The following is a 14,569-nucleotide window of genomic DNA, read 5'->3' on the forward strand; positions in this document are numbered from 1 at the left end:
TTTACCACTTAACTCATGGTCATAGCTCTTAATTTCTTTAGCTATATTTCAGATAGGACCTCTTGTTATGACAAGGGCCAGCCTTGGGCTGTGATCTTCCTACCTATTCCTCCTGTATATCTGGGATCCCAGGAATGTACCTCTATGCACAGCCTGTTGGTTGTTTCACTAACTTTTTGCCCAGGTTGGCTTTGTAATGCAATCCTATTGCTATTCTTTTCCCAAATAGCTGGGATTATAGGTGTGAGCTGCTACCTACTTTCAACATAGAGTCACTTTTCTGTTGTTGTTGCTGAATTTTGAGACAGGGTCTTGTTATGAAGACCATGCTGGCCTTGAAATCCACCCCACTCTTACCCCCCTGCCCACTTCCTGCTTTCAGCTTTATAAGTGCTGGGATTACAAGTGTGTACCACCATGTCTGACTCTAATTCCATTTTTATCAATTAGGATTCTCTTAAATTATGTACATTATAGTCCTCTAAGTAAAATTGTGAGTGGTATTTTCTCTAGGATTCTAGTATCCTGGTCTACTGCAAATTGTGCTGTATTATATAATGTGTGGATACAATCTTTTCTATCCATTTTACTTTAAATCTGTGTCTTTATCTCTAATGTAGCTTATTATTTGCACCAGTTATGTATTTTTGTGAGCTACTTTGAAAATATTTATCAATGTATTTAGATCATTGATATTCAAAGTGATTGTTGATATATTTTGATTAATATCTACCATATTGCCATTATTTTCTATGACTGCCTTTGTTGTTTTTATTTTCATTTATTTTTAGTTGTTATTGGTATGTAGTTGTATAAAGAGGTTATAATTCCATAAGCATTTTTCTGCATTTTATAATTTGAATCTGACATTTCATGATTATCTTTTTCTATTTTGCTAGAGTATTTTTTATTCTTCCTTTTTCTTCTTCATTGTCAAAGTGAAGTACTGAGGGGTTACAGTTTCATATGTAAGGCAAGTACATTTCTTATCAACGTGTTACCTCCTCCCTCATTTTCCCCAGTATCCCCTCTCCCCACTTCCCTCTCCCCATGAGTTGTACAGTTGGTTTACACCAATTGGTTTTGTAAGTATTGCTATTGCAATGGTTTGTATTTTATCCTTTGTCTCTTGATTTTGGTCTTCCCTTTCCCTTCCCTAGTTCCAACACATGTATATACAGTATCCAGTGTACTGAGATCAGTTATGATGATCACAGGGATAAAACCACGGGAAGGGAATACTACATTTAAAAAAAAGGGTACTGCTTCACATGGCATGTTGAAAATAACTACGAAAATGATATACTACTTGTTTCCATAATTTGGAGTTCATTTCGCTTAGCATCATCTTATTTGTTCATATGGGCATAGCTATTGAGCTATTGTGATGTTATGCTATGACTATCCTAGACATGTACTAGTTATTCCCTATGAGGAAAACCATAGAGTCCATATTTCTTTGGGTCTGGCTCACTTCACTATGATTTTTTCCAAGTCCTTCCATTTCCTTATGAATGGAGCAGTGTCATTCTTTCTGATAGAGGCATAGAATTCCATTATGTATATGTACAACATTTTCTTGATCTACTGAGGGGTATTTGGGTTGGTTCCAAATTTTAGCAATGACAAATTGTGCTGTGCTGGTGGTTTTAGTGTGGTCTTGCTTGTAATCTTTTGGGTAGATGCCCAAAAGTGGGGCTACTGGGTCGTAGGGAAGCTCTATGCTTAGCCTTCTGAGGAACCTCCCTACTGCTTTCCAGAGTGGTTGAACAAGTTTGCATTCCCACCAACAAGGAAGTAGGGTTCCCTTTTGGCCACATCCCCTCCAGCATTTACTATTATTCGTTTTCCTGATAATGAACATTCTTACTGGGGTGAGGTTGAATCTCAGTGTTGTTTTGACTTGCATTTCTTTTATGGCCAGTGATGTAGAGCACTTTTTCATATGTCTCTTGGCCATTCTCATTTCCTCTTCAGAGAAGTCTCTTTTTAGGTCTTTAGCCCATTTGTTGAGCGGCTGTTGGATCATTGAGGATTTTTTTTAGGGGAATTTAATTTTTTGAGTTCTGCATATATTTTAGATATGAGGCCTTTGTCTGTTTTACAGCCAGTAAAGATCTTCTCCCAATCTGTGGGCTTTCTATTTATTTTGCAAGCTATGTCCTTTGCTCTTCAGTTTGTTGCAGTCTCATATGTCTAACCTTTCTTTTATTGGTTGCATTTCTGGGCCCTTATTAAGGAAGTTTCCTCCTGTGCCAAGGTGTTTCCCTAAAATTTGCAATACACATTTACTGTGAAGGTGAAGGCTATTAAATAGTGATAAAAGGAATCAGTTCTCCACAAACACAAAGCAGTCTTCACACATGTATTTTGCCCATAAACAAACATAACATCAAAATACAGGTTTCAAAATCATACAGAACAGTTTGTTGCCTGTGTCTCATACCTGTAATCCTAGCTACTCAGAAGGCTGAGATCTGAGGATCATGGTTTGAAGACAGCCCAAGCAGGAATCTGTGAGTCTCTTATCTCCAATTAACCAGCCAAAAGACACAAATGGAATGGTAGTTCAAGTGGGAAAAAGCCAGCATTGAGGAAAAAAGTTAAGAGACAGTGCCTATGCCAAATCTAAGTTCAAGCCCCAGTACTGTTAAAACAAAACCATGCAGAGTTGCAAGAAGTAAATGAGTCAACTACTATTCTTGGTTACTCCAGCAATTCATGTACACACCAGGCAAAAGCAGCAAGCTTGGGTTGACTAGAAGAGCATCAGTAATCACCTAGGTACCACTGACCTGTGCTGATGACTTAATCCAGCAGCTGCGCAATATAGTGATCCACTTTCATTCTCAAGAGTCATATTGAGCATTCACAATGGCAGACCAGATTCTAGGCCATAAAACACACTTTAGGAACCTAAAAGCAATAGATATTATACCTTATCTGCACTCTAATCAATATAAAATAAAAGAAACACAGCAGGACAATTCCAAAATACAGGGAGATAAAATACCACACTTCTAAATAAGATTTGAATACAACAAGAAATCTCAAGAGATACTTAATATTTTTTTTAAATAACTGAAAATGAAAACTCTCATAAAAACTTGGCTACAGTAGAAGCAAAGCTTTGTGGGGAGCTCCTAGGATTAAATATATACATTAGAAAAGAAGAGATTTGAAATAATCTAAGCTACTATTTCAGGAAACTAGGAAAAGAAGGACAAAGTAAATCAAAAATAAGCAGAAGAAAAATAAGAAAAATGGTAGTCTTTCAAAAAAAAATGGTGATGGACCAAGTGAGTATCTGTAGGCAAATCTCAATAACCATAATAACTTATGCAATAATTATCTAAAAACGGTGCATAGATTATACCATAAACTATAATACTCTCATAAGATAACTTACGATGAAGTCTTCAAGAGTTCTTGAAAATATCTCAGACATAACGTCTACACTCTATGATGCAGCCTGGTATGGTGGCACATGCCAGTAATCCCAACATTGAGGCAAGAGATAATGAATTCCAGGCAGTCTAACTTACATGAGACACCTGCCTTAAAAAAAAACAACAGATTTTTTTTTTACCCTTATTGTCAAAGTGAAGTGCAGAGGGGTTACAGTTTCGCATGTAAGGCAGTGAGTATATTTCTTGTTTTAAAAACACATAAAAAGCATAGGATCTGTAAAAGAGAATTGAAACAGGGCAGGGAATGTGGCTTAGCAGCAGAAGTGCTTGCCTAGCATGCATGAAGCCCTAGCTTTGATTCCTTAGCACCACATTCACAGAAAAAGCCAGAAGTGGTGCTGTGGCTCAAGTGGTAGAGTGCTAGCCTTGAGCAAAGAGAAGCCAGGGACAGTGTTCAGGCCCTGAGTCCAAGCCCAACGACTGGCAAAAACCAAAACAACAACAAGAGAATTGAAACATTAGACTTTATTTAAGTATAAAACTTAGGGATGAAGCGGATCAAAATATGTTACATAACTCTCTCATCTGTTTATATCTATCTGAAAGTAGCATAATGAAATCCACCAAATACTGTTTGAAAAAGGGGACTGCAATAAAAGCAGTTAAAGAACATTGTAGAGGGGTGAACTTGTTCAAAGTAAACCCTATATATCTAGGGAAGAGATGTCATAAGGATTTCATTAAACACTAAAACCTCCTATTAGTAAATGCTAATAAGAATGAATAGAAATCTTGCTCCATGAAAGACTGTTGAAAGGGAAAAATGCAAGTTACAAAATATGAAAATAGATCCTGGGTATCCACTGGAGACAAGTCACCTCTCAACAATTCTCAGATATTCATTTTATTACTTGAATCGAGCACAATAACATTTTCCTCGCTTTGGGAGTACCATTTGCTTTTGGGAGGACAGATTTTTCACAAAACTAAAGCCATGGAAACACTCTTCAATCACAAAATGACTTAAATACAACTATAATAATGCAGGACTGGCTAAGGACTTCTCCAACTGAGCTGTGTATTGTACATAACAATGTACAATTTTTTGTTTTTGCAATTTCCTTTTTTGATTATTATTTTTGGCCACACTTGGTCAAAACAATGAGCAATATGTCTGTGAATAGGACAGGCATACTGTATTTGTGTATCACATGCTTGATAAAGGAATAGTATCTAGAATATTTCAAGAGCATGTAAAATGCAATGGTAAAAACAAAACAAGCCAATTTGAAAATTAACAAAATACATGAAGTATCCTTTTGAAAAAAGAAGCTATAAAATGACAAATAAACACATGGTTTGATGATCATCACCAATCATTTGAGAAATGAAAATTGACGTGTAGGATCTCACTAATGATCTAACAGGGTAGTGAAAGCAAAAACCTGTGACAAGCAAGCACTAGTAAGAATATATGAGTAAACCAGACCACTGACTTAGACCAGCTATTTGGGGTCCTTGTGCATTACTGGGACAGAAATCATGGGTAGAGAAGAAAAGCACCTCCAATCATTATGGGCCCTTGGCAGGTGGCAGAATGAACAGAGCACTGAACACAAGCAGTCCGCTTTGGGCCTTTTGATAGCCTGAACAGCTAACACGGAGTTTGTGCAGTTTCTTTAGACATGGGAAGATGAGGAGGAGGGGGAAGAGGGAGAGGAGGGAGAATAGGGAGAGAAGAAGGAGGGTAAGGGGGAGAAAGAGAAGAAGAGGGAAGAGGAGGAGAAGGAAGAGGAGGAGGAGGGGGAGGGGGAAAGGGAGGGGAAGGGGAGGGGGAGGGGGAGGGGGAGGGGGAGGGGAGGGGGAGGGGGAGGGGGAGGGGGAGGGGGAGGGGGAGGAGGAGGGGGAGGAGGAGGAGGAGGGGGAGGGGGAGGAGGAGGAGGAGGAGGAGGAGGAGGAGGAGGAGGAGGAGGAGGAGGAGGAGGAGGAGGAGGAGGAGGAGGAGGAGGAGGAATCTTTTTGTAGGCAGATCCTGATTGGCTGCTGTCATTTTCACTTGCATGGCTGGTGTAGTTAAACTCATTTGCTTGCTGAGCACTGTCTTCTGCAGCTGAAATTTTGCTCTGGATGTTGGCATGCATGCAGTTTCACTGCCTGGCTGTCAGCTCAAGGCACCTGGACTTGTAGATGAATCTAACAGCTGTCTCTTAGGGAGTTAAGTCTTCCCCATTCACCAACATCTAAGCACATTGTAAGGAAAAATAAACTTCCAAGGGGTCCTTTCAACAAATGCGCTAATCTGTAATTCTGCTTTAATGTATTTAGCAGAGATCCTAGAAAGCTTAACTGCTCTCCCCACACTCCAGGAAGAGGTGGGTCCTCACCATCTGTTTCCACTGGAATGTACTTTTTGCAACTTCTCCAGAAAACTGCTTTAGTTGAGAATTTCATGTCAAAGTAAACCACCTTCCTACACCCAACAATTGCACTCTGAAGCTTTCACCCTGGAGAAATGAAGATTTTGTTCATTCAAAGCAGGCAGGGGAGTGTTTACAGCATCTTCACTCATTATAGCTCCAAAATAGCAGAAAAAAGAAAACATTTTTAACAGAGGAATCATATGAGTATTTACATCCATGAAGAAATGATCTGTTGATAAAACAACAGATCAGTCAATCTCCAATGTACTTGTTAGTCCATGTATGTAATGGTTAACATATTAAGGGTTCTGAGGGGTTAAAGATACCAAGGTGGGAAGGAGAGTATATGTGCCTATAAAGAAAGGCATGGAAGGGCTGGAAACCTGGCTTAGCGGTAGAGTGCTTGACTAGCATGCATAAAACCTTGGGTTCAATTCCTCAGTACCATATAAACAGAAAAGGCCAGAAATGGTACTGTGGCTCAAGTGGTAGAGTGCTAGCCTTGAGAAAAAGAAGCTCAGGACAGTGCCCAGGCCCTGAGTTCAAGCCCCAGAACTGGCCAAAAAAAAAAAAAAAGACATGGGAAAACCTTTGTGGTGATGGGAAAGTCCTGATTTTGATTGTGGTAGATTACTCAGAACTACATTATGTGAGGAAGTAAGATAAATGTGTACACACATCATATCTTGTCAGTTTGGACTTTTATACTGCACTGTAATTCTGCAAGATGGAGCTACTAGCATGGGTCCCCCCTTTCCTACCTACCCAATTTCTATTTTTTATTTTTATTTTTTTAATTTATTTATTAAACAAAAATTTTTTGACAAGGTGTTGTGCAAAAAGGGTACAGTTACATAGTAGGGCAGTGTGTACATTTCTTGTGATATCTTACACCCTGTTTTTCTTTCCCTTCCCTAGGTCAGGTAGACATATATACAATACACAATGTACCAAGAACATACACAGTAGCCACGTGGCCTGCGCCAAAGAAAATTCGCCTAGGGCTTTAAATGTAATGTCGACATTAGGCAATATGTCGACAATAGTCTTATATGAACGTACATACATAGCTTTTGGGCTATTGTATTCCACTGAGAGGTCAATTTTTGACCTTTATATGTTGAGTAGTTGTTTGGTTTTAGTTACATAATGTTGGGTCACTGACCCAATCCTGTGGGAAATACCAATTGACAAGAAGTTTTTGGTTTCACAGACCTGGTCTCTACTGTCTCCCCATCACCCCATCTTAACAGTCATATATCAGGGAGATCATGCCCCTTTGTTTTCTGTGTTCTAGGCTTGTCTCGCTCAACATTATTTGTTCAAGTTCTGACCATTTCCCTGCAAATAACAATATTTCACCATTCCTAATCGCTATGTAGTATTCCATTGTGTATAGGTACCATATTTTTTGGATTCATTCATCTGTGGAGGGGCATCTGGGTTGTTTCCATATTTTGGCTATTGTGAGTTGTGCAGCAATAAACATGGAAGTGCAAATGTCTTTTTTATATCTTGGGACCTGCTGTTCAGGATAGATGCCTAGAAGTGGTATGGCTGGGTCACTACCCAATTTCTTGGTTTGACTTAAATCTACAATTTCAAAATCAAAAGTTTTTGAAAGCAATATTATTTTATATGTGGAAGCTAGACTTAGCTTACAAACTCATAAGTGAATATATTGGGTAGTACACAAGTTCAAGAAGAATTACTTTGTGTTATTTGTGTGTGTGCCAATTCTGGGACTTGAACTCAGGGCCTGAACTCTATCTCTGAGCTTCTTTTGGTCAGTGCAGGTGTTCTACCACTTGAGCCATGGCTCTACTTCTATTGTGGTTTTTTTCCCCTAGTTTAGTGGAGATAAGTGTCTTCCAGACTTTCCTGCCTGACCTGGCTTGGAACCCAGTCCCTCAGATATCAGCCTCCAAAGTAGATGGGATTACAGGCATGAGCCATCACTGCCTGGCTAAGAAGAATTAGTTCTTAAACGTGTTATTGCAGCCTTGGGAGATAAAAAGCTCCTGACAGTTCAAATGCTCCTAGTATTATTCTCTGAAATGGGTGATTCGAGAAAGACCCAGAGAAGTTTTTCTCCTAATTCCTCATTTAACAATGAGAAAGACAGATTTATGTAACACCATAGTTCAAAGAGTATAGAATACAAACTGTCCCATGGAACAGAATGCAAACAGACTCTTTCTATAATATTGTGAGTTCATGTCTTCCTCTACTACTGAATTCATTTTATTTAAATACTTGGGGGAGTTGTTTTTGTTGTTGCCTTTTTACTTAAGTTTCCAACAGGTCCTGCATGTCTTCTTTTCCTGAAGCAGAAAGATAAAAAAATTCACCAAACAAGAATGTATCTTATAGAGGAACCAATTTCAAAGTGCCCATCACTATAGCACATTATAAATGTGCAGTGTTGAGTGTTCCCAATGTGTCTACAGAGCAAAGACTGCTTCTCTCTTCCTACATGTTTACATCATGTGGGCATATTCTTAAGTAAAAGTAAAAGCAGAGTAAAGAGAGTTACAAAGTCTGCTGCCTTATGTAAAAGAAAAAATGTATTATTATTATTATTTTTTTTTTTTTTTGGCCAGTCCTGGGCCTTGGACTCAGGGCCTGAGTACTGTACCTGGCCTCTTCCTGTTCAAGGCCAGCACTCTGCCACCTGAGCCACAGCGCCCCTTCTGGCCGTTTTCCATATATGTGGTGCTGGGGAATCCAACCAAGAGCTTCATGTGTAGGAGGCAAACACTCTTGCCACTAGGCCATATCCCCAGCCCTGTATTTTTTTTTAAGGATCGAATCTTGGAGTCTTTATTAGAGCATTAGCAGTCTGTAGACAGCCAGTTGTTACAAAGGCCTGCAGCCCACAAATACTCTTAATATGGTTAGGAAATAAGCCAGAGAGGAAAGAAAGAGCAAAACCAATACCAACAAACCAATTCCGCTCCAATGGAGAGCTGAACGGTGACTGGAGATAAGCCAGGAGACAGTACACAGGACTCAAACATGGAGGCATGTGGCACGGCATCAGAAATAATGTATTAAAAACAAAAACCTTCTGCTGGGTGTCCTTGGCTCACATCTGGAATCCTAGCTACTCAGTATGCTGAGAACTGGGGTTCACAGTTCAAAACCAGACCAGACAGAAAAGTCTGTGAGATTCTTATCTCCAATTAACCAATCAAAGCCAGAAATGGAGATGTAGCTCAAGTGGTAAAGGATTAATCAAGTAACAATGATAAATATAGGGCCTGGGCACTGTCCCTGAGCTTTTACACTCAAGACTAGTGCTCTACCACTGTGAGCCACAGCACCATTTCCAGGTTTTCTGGTAGTTAATTGGAGATAAGAGTCTCACCTGCTTTCCTCCTCTGGCTGGCTTCAAACCACAATCCTCAGATCTCAGCCTCGTAAGTAGCTAGGATTACAGGTGTGAGCCACCAGTGCCTGGGTGTATGAATTTAGGATTTTATAAATTCCTCTATGTATTGTGATTTGCCCAACAGGAGAGGGAGTGGAAGCAGTATCAGGCCAGTACAATGAGCACATACAACACCCAGCTCTTAGGTCTAAATACATTCTCTATCAACTGGAATCAAGGTCACTCAAGAAAAGGACAGTTAAGCAGGAGTTAAAATAATGTATGGAAAAGGCATAAGTAGTTTGATGGTCAGTCATTCTAGAAGCCAGAGCTTGGGTGATTTGAACATAAAAAAGAAAGACTTCAATGAGTTGCAAAACATTGGAAAATAAAGATCCAAAAATCTGACAGCTGTATGAAAAATAAAGACATAATGAGATAATTAAAAATCTTTCTGATATTTTATGTCCTTCCTTGACTTTACATATGGAATGAAGTGTAGACGTGACACCCTGGTTTATTGATAAGTGTCATAGTAGAATTTGTTGAATGAGAATTACGGACACTTAGTTGTTAAGGGCCATTGTCAAAAATCAACCTTTTCTGACTGCTGACAAGGTGCATCTCAAAGTGTGGCGCCCAAGCCAGCATACCCATGTTACCTGGGAACTTTCCAGATCAGTAGGCCCTGAAACCTCAGGAGTTGGAACCTCTGGGTGTGTGACCTGTAAGCAGCATTTCAACAGCACCACCCATGGATATATCTGATAACATCTGAAAGTTCCCACTGGCTGGCGGTGCTACTCCAAGATGCTTACTTCTTTATGCTCACTGCTGAAAAATGTTGCCCAGGGTAAGTGAGGCTAGTTCTCTAAAGGTGCTTTTTATTCACATTTTTCCTATCATTACTAGGGTGAGTTAAATCAAATGATTACTGATTTGCCTTCTGCGTAAATCTCAGCGTTTTCACTTGTAAAAATTTTAAACACCATTGGTTTTGTTCAAGAAAAAACTGTGGATGTGCTTCATTTACTGAAGTTATCGCTTTTCTACTGTTTTGCATAAGAGGAAGTAAAGCCGAATCCGATGCTCATTGCCTAATTATGCACATTATATATTTATGCACACACACAATAGAAAACGCTCTTGTCTGCATTTCAGGTCCCAACTGCTTCGCAGAAACTGCTGTCATTCCAGCTGGCCGAGAAGTAAAGACTGATGAATGCACCATATGCCACTGCACTTACGAGGAAGGCACATGGAGAATCGAACGGCAAGCCATGTGCACGAGACATGAGTGTAGGCAGATGTAGACCCTTGACCACACAAAAACTCACAATTTTTCTAGAACATCTTCTTGAGGTGGCCCTGTAGATGATTCTGGGAAACATACTCAAAAGAAGACTTTTGATGCAAAGTCGTGGAAAATGGTTGATCCTTTTGTTTATCTTGGTTACGATTACTGCAAGAGAAGAAAGTGGATTTATTTCAGAGCATCGGCAAGAACTCTGGGTGTAAATGCCCTCTCTAAATAAATGTGCTATTTTCACAGTAAGTACGCTAAAGTACACGGTTATATATTAAATGTATTTCTATAATCCCTCTACTAGAGAGCTTATACAAATGTTTTCTATAGATACAGATTAAAATGCTGTGTTGTCCACCGTCCTCACTGTGTATCTGCATATCTTTGTTACTTCTGATTGCATTGCAGGGATGCTACTGGCTGCCACTTTCTTCCCCTCACATCTGCCCATGGAATAATGCGACCATTAATGTACCATAAGATGGCAGGACTGATTTCTACTGAAACCTCATCTAAATTCTGTTTAATTACAGACACGTATCTGATGTTTACTTCTTCACAGAAATGTAATTCTTTCTTAGGCAAGCACACTGCTTTCATGAGCTAATCTCAGTCATTTGGGAAATGCGCATAAAGATCACTGAGGCATATTTTCCCCAGTCTTTCAGCTTTTTGATGTTGTGGACCATAAATGAAAGCATATGTATATTTCAATTTACATTATCCTCTCTTGGAAAAATGACTTGACTTCAGTCCCTAAAGTGAGGAACAAGATAAGCTGGGAAACTCGTATGGTTGTGGAGCATGCATTAAAAAAGAGAGAGAATTGGAAACAAACTCTCAAACAAACATATTTGAAATACAAATAGAATGCAGACATCTCAGCTCTCAGTTCTTTGTGGCCATATTTACTAACTGGGCTGAGTAACCTCAGTTAACAGACACAATACAATCCTGATTGAGAGCTCTGTGTTCATCTCTCATCAAGAGAAAGCCTTCCTATTAATACAACTGTGTTGAAATGAGCAAAGCTAAAGGCCAAGGACACTCTGTGACTTCACTGTAATTACATATAATATCAAACCAACTTTTTTTTCTCATTTGTACAGGTAGCGACCACTGCTAACTCCTACTAATCTGACTGATGCCTGTGAGATAGTTGCACCTTTAGGGATTACAGCAACAAATGGCACATGATGAAAGAGGTTGTCAGAGACTAAGCAGTGCAGGGTGAAAAAGCAAAATTATAATAACTATTCGAGACACAAAGTACTTTCATATATTTATTTATTTCACATTTTGAAAATAAATACCTACTAATGTGATGTCAAAAAAGGAACAGGGGATGTTGTCTTGACTATCATGTGTCTTAGGTCTTTAAGGGAAGAACAGATTAGAATGTATTACATGAGGAGCCAACCGAGATGCCAGAAAAGGCTCCCTACAAAAGCACACAAGACAAACCAATAAAGATTGAATCATATTCAAGAAAACTGATAACATTTGCCATTACTTAAAAGATGAAGCATTATAGCCCTTAGTAAATATAAAACTACCATTAACCTTACATCATCAGGGCAGTCCCATATACTCACTCATACTTAATTTTATAAGTTTTTTTTTTAATTTTATAAAGACTATCTTGGGCTAAGAAGACTAACATGAAATACTCAGGGGATTTATTAGCTAGTTGCTCTCAGGTGTAATCAGCTGTCCCAACTTACCTTTTAGTATTAAAGACTGTTAGGCATTAGGTATAATATCATTATTCAAGGGTAGATTTGATGTGACAGGTTATATAAAGTGACCTGCCATTTTTCCATGTCCCTATCTCCATTAGGCAGGCGAGCCATTAAGGTTTTTCTAAAAGCACGGGTAGACTCCCCATCAGATGTGAAGTAGAGCTTCAGTCTAGTCCAGGAGGCTATGTTTTTCTACCAGAATGGAAAATGAGCTCTGAAACCATTGCAATGGTATGAATCTTAAATGCTGTGAAAACATTGGGAAGCTTGATATTTCCCTGCAGAGGAAGTGAGCATGGTATCTGGAAAAGGAACTTTGGCTTGATTTAAACTAGGGTGACCCACACTGTGACCGGCACACTCCTTAGGAGATGGAATTTGCTGGCTGCTACTGTATTAAGGTAACTTGCTTCCAGCCTCCCATTTCAACACCTACCCCATTATTCCCTCCTTATAGAAAACATGGCTGAATCTGGATAAATAACCCTGTACATCTCACTAATCGTGAAATTATTTCCATTATTGTTAAACACTGGCTTCTCTTTTTACAGATCAGTTAGACTTTCCTATCCTGAATAGCTGACTCAGGTAGACATTTTCTTCCATTCTGTTCCCCAAGAAGTTTTTGCTGAGATTTCCAAATGAGACTGCTTTACTCAACTAGCACAATAACCTCAATAACTGCACAAGGAAAGCACAGCAGTAAGAGTCCAAGTTCTCTGATTCCAGAATATTATGGATTGGACATATTATTGTAAAAGCCTCACAACTGAAGTTATTGAAGTTGATGATGTTTTAATTCTTTAAAATTCCAATATGCTTGCTCTAGAACTTGAATAAACATTTATTCAAGAAAGGTAATTATGCTTACAAGTGTATTACTTAAATATATTAAAAAATCCAACATGTACTTATATCTGAAAATATGGAGCTACTTATGTAAACCATGAAAAGGTTTTGGAGATTATCTGATATGAGGTCTTCGACATTTTCAAGTTAGACTCATTCTTTCAGTTGTAAGTTACTTCCTTGTTGGGTAGATTCTTCCATACTTGGCATTTACATCTCACAGAAGTCACAAAGTAATGTCAGAACTTATACAGTAACATGAAATGTGCTCTAGTCCTGTGTCAGGACCTGACAGATCTGCAGTGGTTCAGATCAGAGGCTAGAGAGTCTGACTGTTCCGGGAGTTTATATACCTTGAAACAACTTTGATTATGTTACTTTAAAGCACTTCATCGTTACAGTATCATCATTTGCTTTATTAATAAAACATGTTGAGATGAGTTATCACATATTATATATTATCATATCACTAGTACAGTATGTCTAAGTGATTCTCCACATTCCCAACTTAAATACTGATGTACATAATGTTCAAATCTTCAAATTTTCAGAGAATTTGGTATTTTTCATTTTGTTTTGATTTAAACACCAAAATGTTTGAGACATACAAAAGCTATATACTCATGTACATGAATCCCTGGGTTTGATTCCTCAGCACCACGTATACAGAAAAAAGAAAGCTATGTACCATTTCTAACCAGCATTGTTGGAAGCTACATTATTTTAAATAGTAGCCTATTTAAAAAAATAAATATAGACACAAAGCATGGTTGGACAAATACTAACAATTTACTAAGTTTGTTTCACTAGGTAGGTGCTTGTAGACTTTTCAAGTCAGTACTTCTTCTCCAACACGATGTAATAAGAACGTGTCATCTATATGCCAGCCCACCTGTACACTTGGCAGAATCAGAAATGCAAATAAGCACTATTGGTGACTGTATCTTTTTTTCTTTGGCAACCTCCACATGGTGTAGGCTCTCAGCATCCTGCCACTGCTCAGGGAGTGGCCTCCACATTCCTCAGCTCTTGTGCAGAGAGTCCTGTAAAGCATGCTCAGATCCCACGTATATTTCAATATCCCACTCAAGTGTCATGGCTTGTGAGAGGCTTCTGTAGTCATCAATGGGATTCTTATTCCATGTTCCCAACATGGTACTAAGTTGGTGTCATTTACCATGAAAATAATAAAGGCTGGGATGTATGTAGCTCCGTGGGAGAACACTTTATTAGCATGCACAAAGCTCTGGGTTTGAACTTCAACACTGACAAAAATAATAATAAAAAATAATAATCACACTTTGCTTTACAATTAATTTTATGTGTTTGCTCTCTTATTTATAAGTGCCTTTCATTTGCACTGGGACATTCAATCCATACAATATCAGCCAGTTACTTTATGGTAAAGGTTTCTTGAACTGTATTCAGTCTACTAACAAAGAGGTACATACTATCCTTGTTTAATGTAG

General features: G+C 38.7%; 1 protein-coding gene across 2 annotated transcripts in view; it reads left to right on the plus strand.

Annotated features, from left to right (window-relative positions):
- Window positions 1–14,569, plus strand: part of Vwc2 (von Willebrand factor C domain containing 2) — a 146,255-nt gene that overhangs the window by 125,608 nt on the left and 6,078 nt on the right. Inside the window, exon 4 of one of the 2 annotated variants that reach the window (XR_007210023.1) lies at window positions 10,365–10,754. Coding sequence is in view for 1 of the 2 variants with exons in the window: in XM_048339555.1 (XP_048195512.1) it covers window positions 10,365–10,516 (152 nt within the window). In the remaining variant the exon portion in view is untranslated. Of the gene's footprint in view, window positions 1–10,364; window positions 11,998–14,569 lie in introns of those variants that run through there. The other variant, XM_048339555.1, reaches the window with a different exon arrangement.

The sequence above is a fragment of the Perognathus longimembris genome, chromosome 2 (assembly GCF_023159225.1).
Source record: "Perognathus longimembris pacificus isolate PPM17 chromosome 2, ASM2315922v1, whole genome shotgun sequence".
Classification (NCBI taxonomy): Eukaryota; Metazoa; Chordata; class Mammalia; order Rodentia; family Heteromyidae; genus Perognathus; species Perognathus longimembris.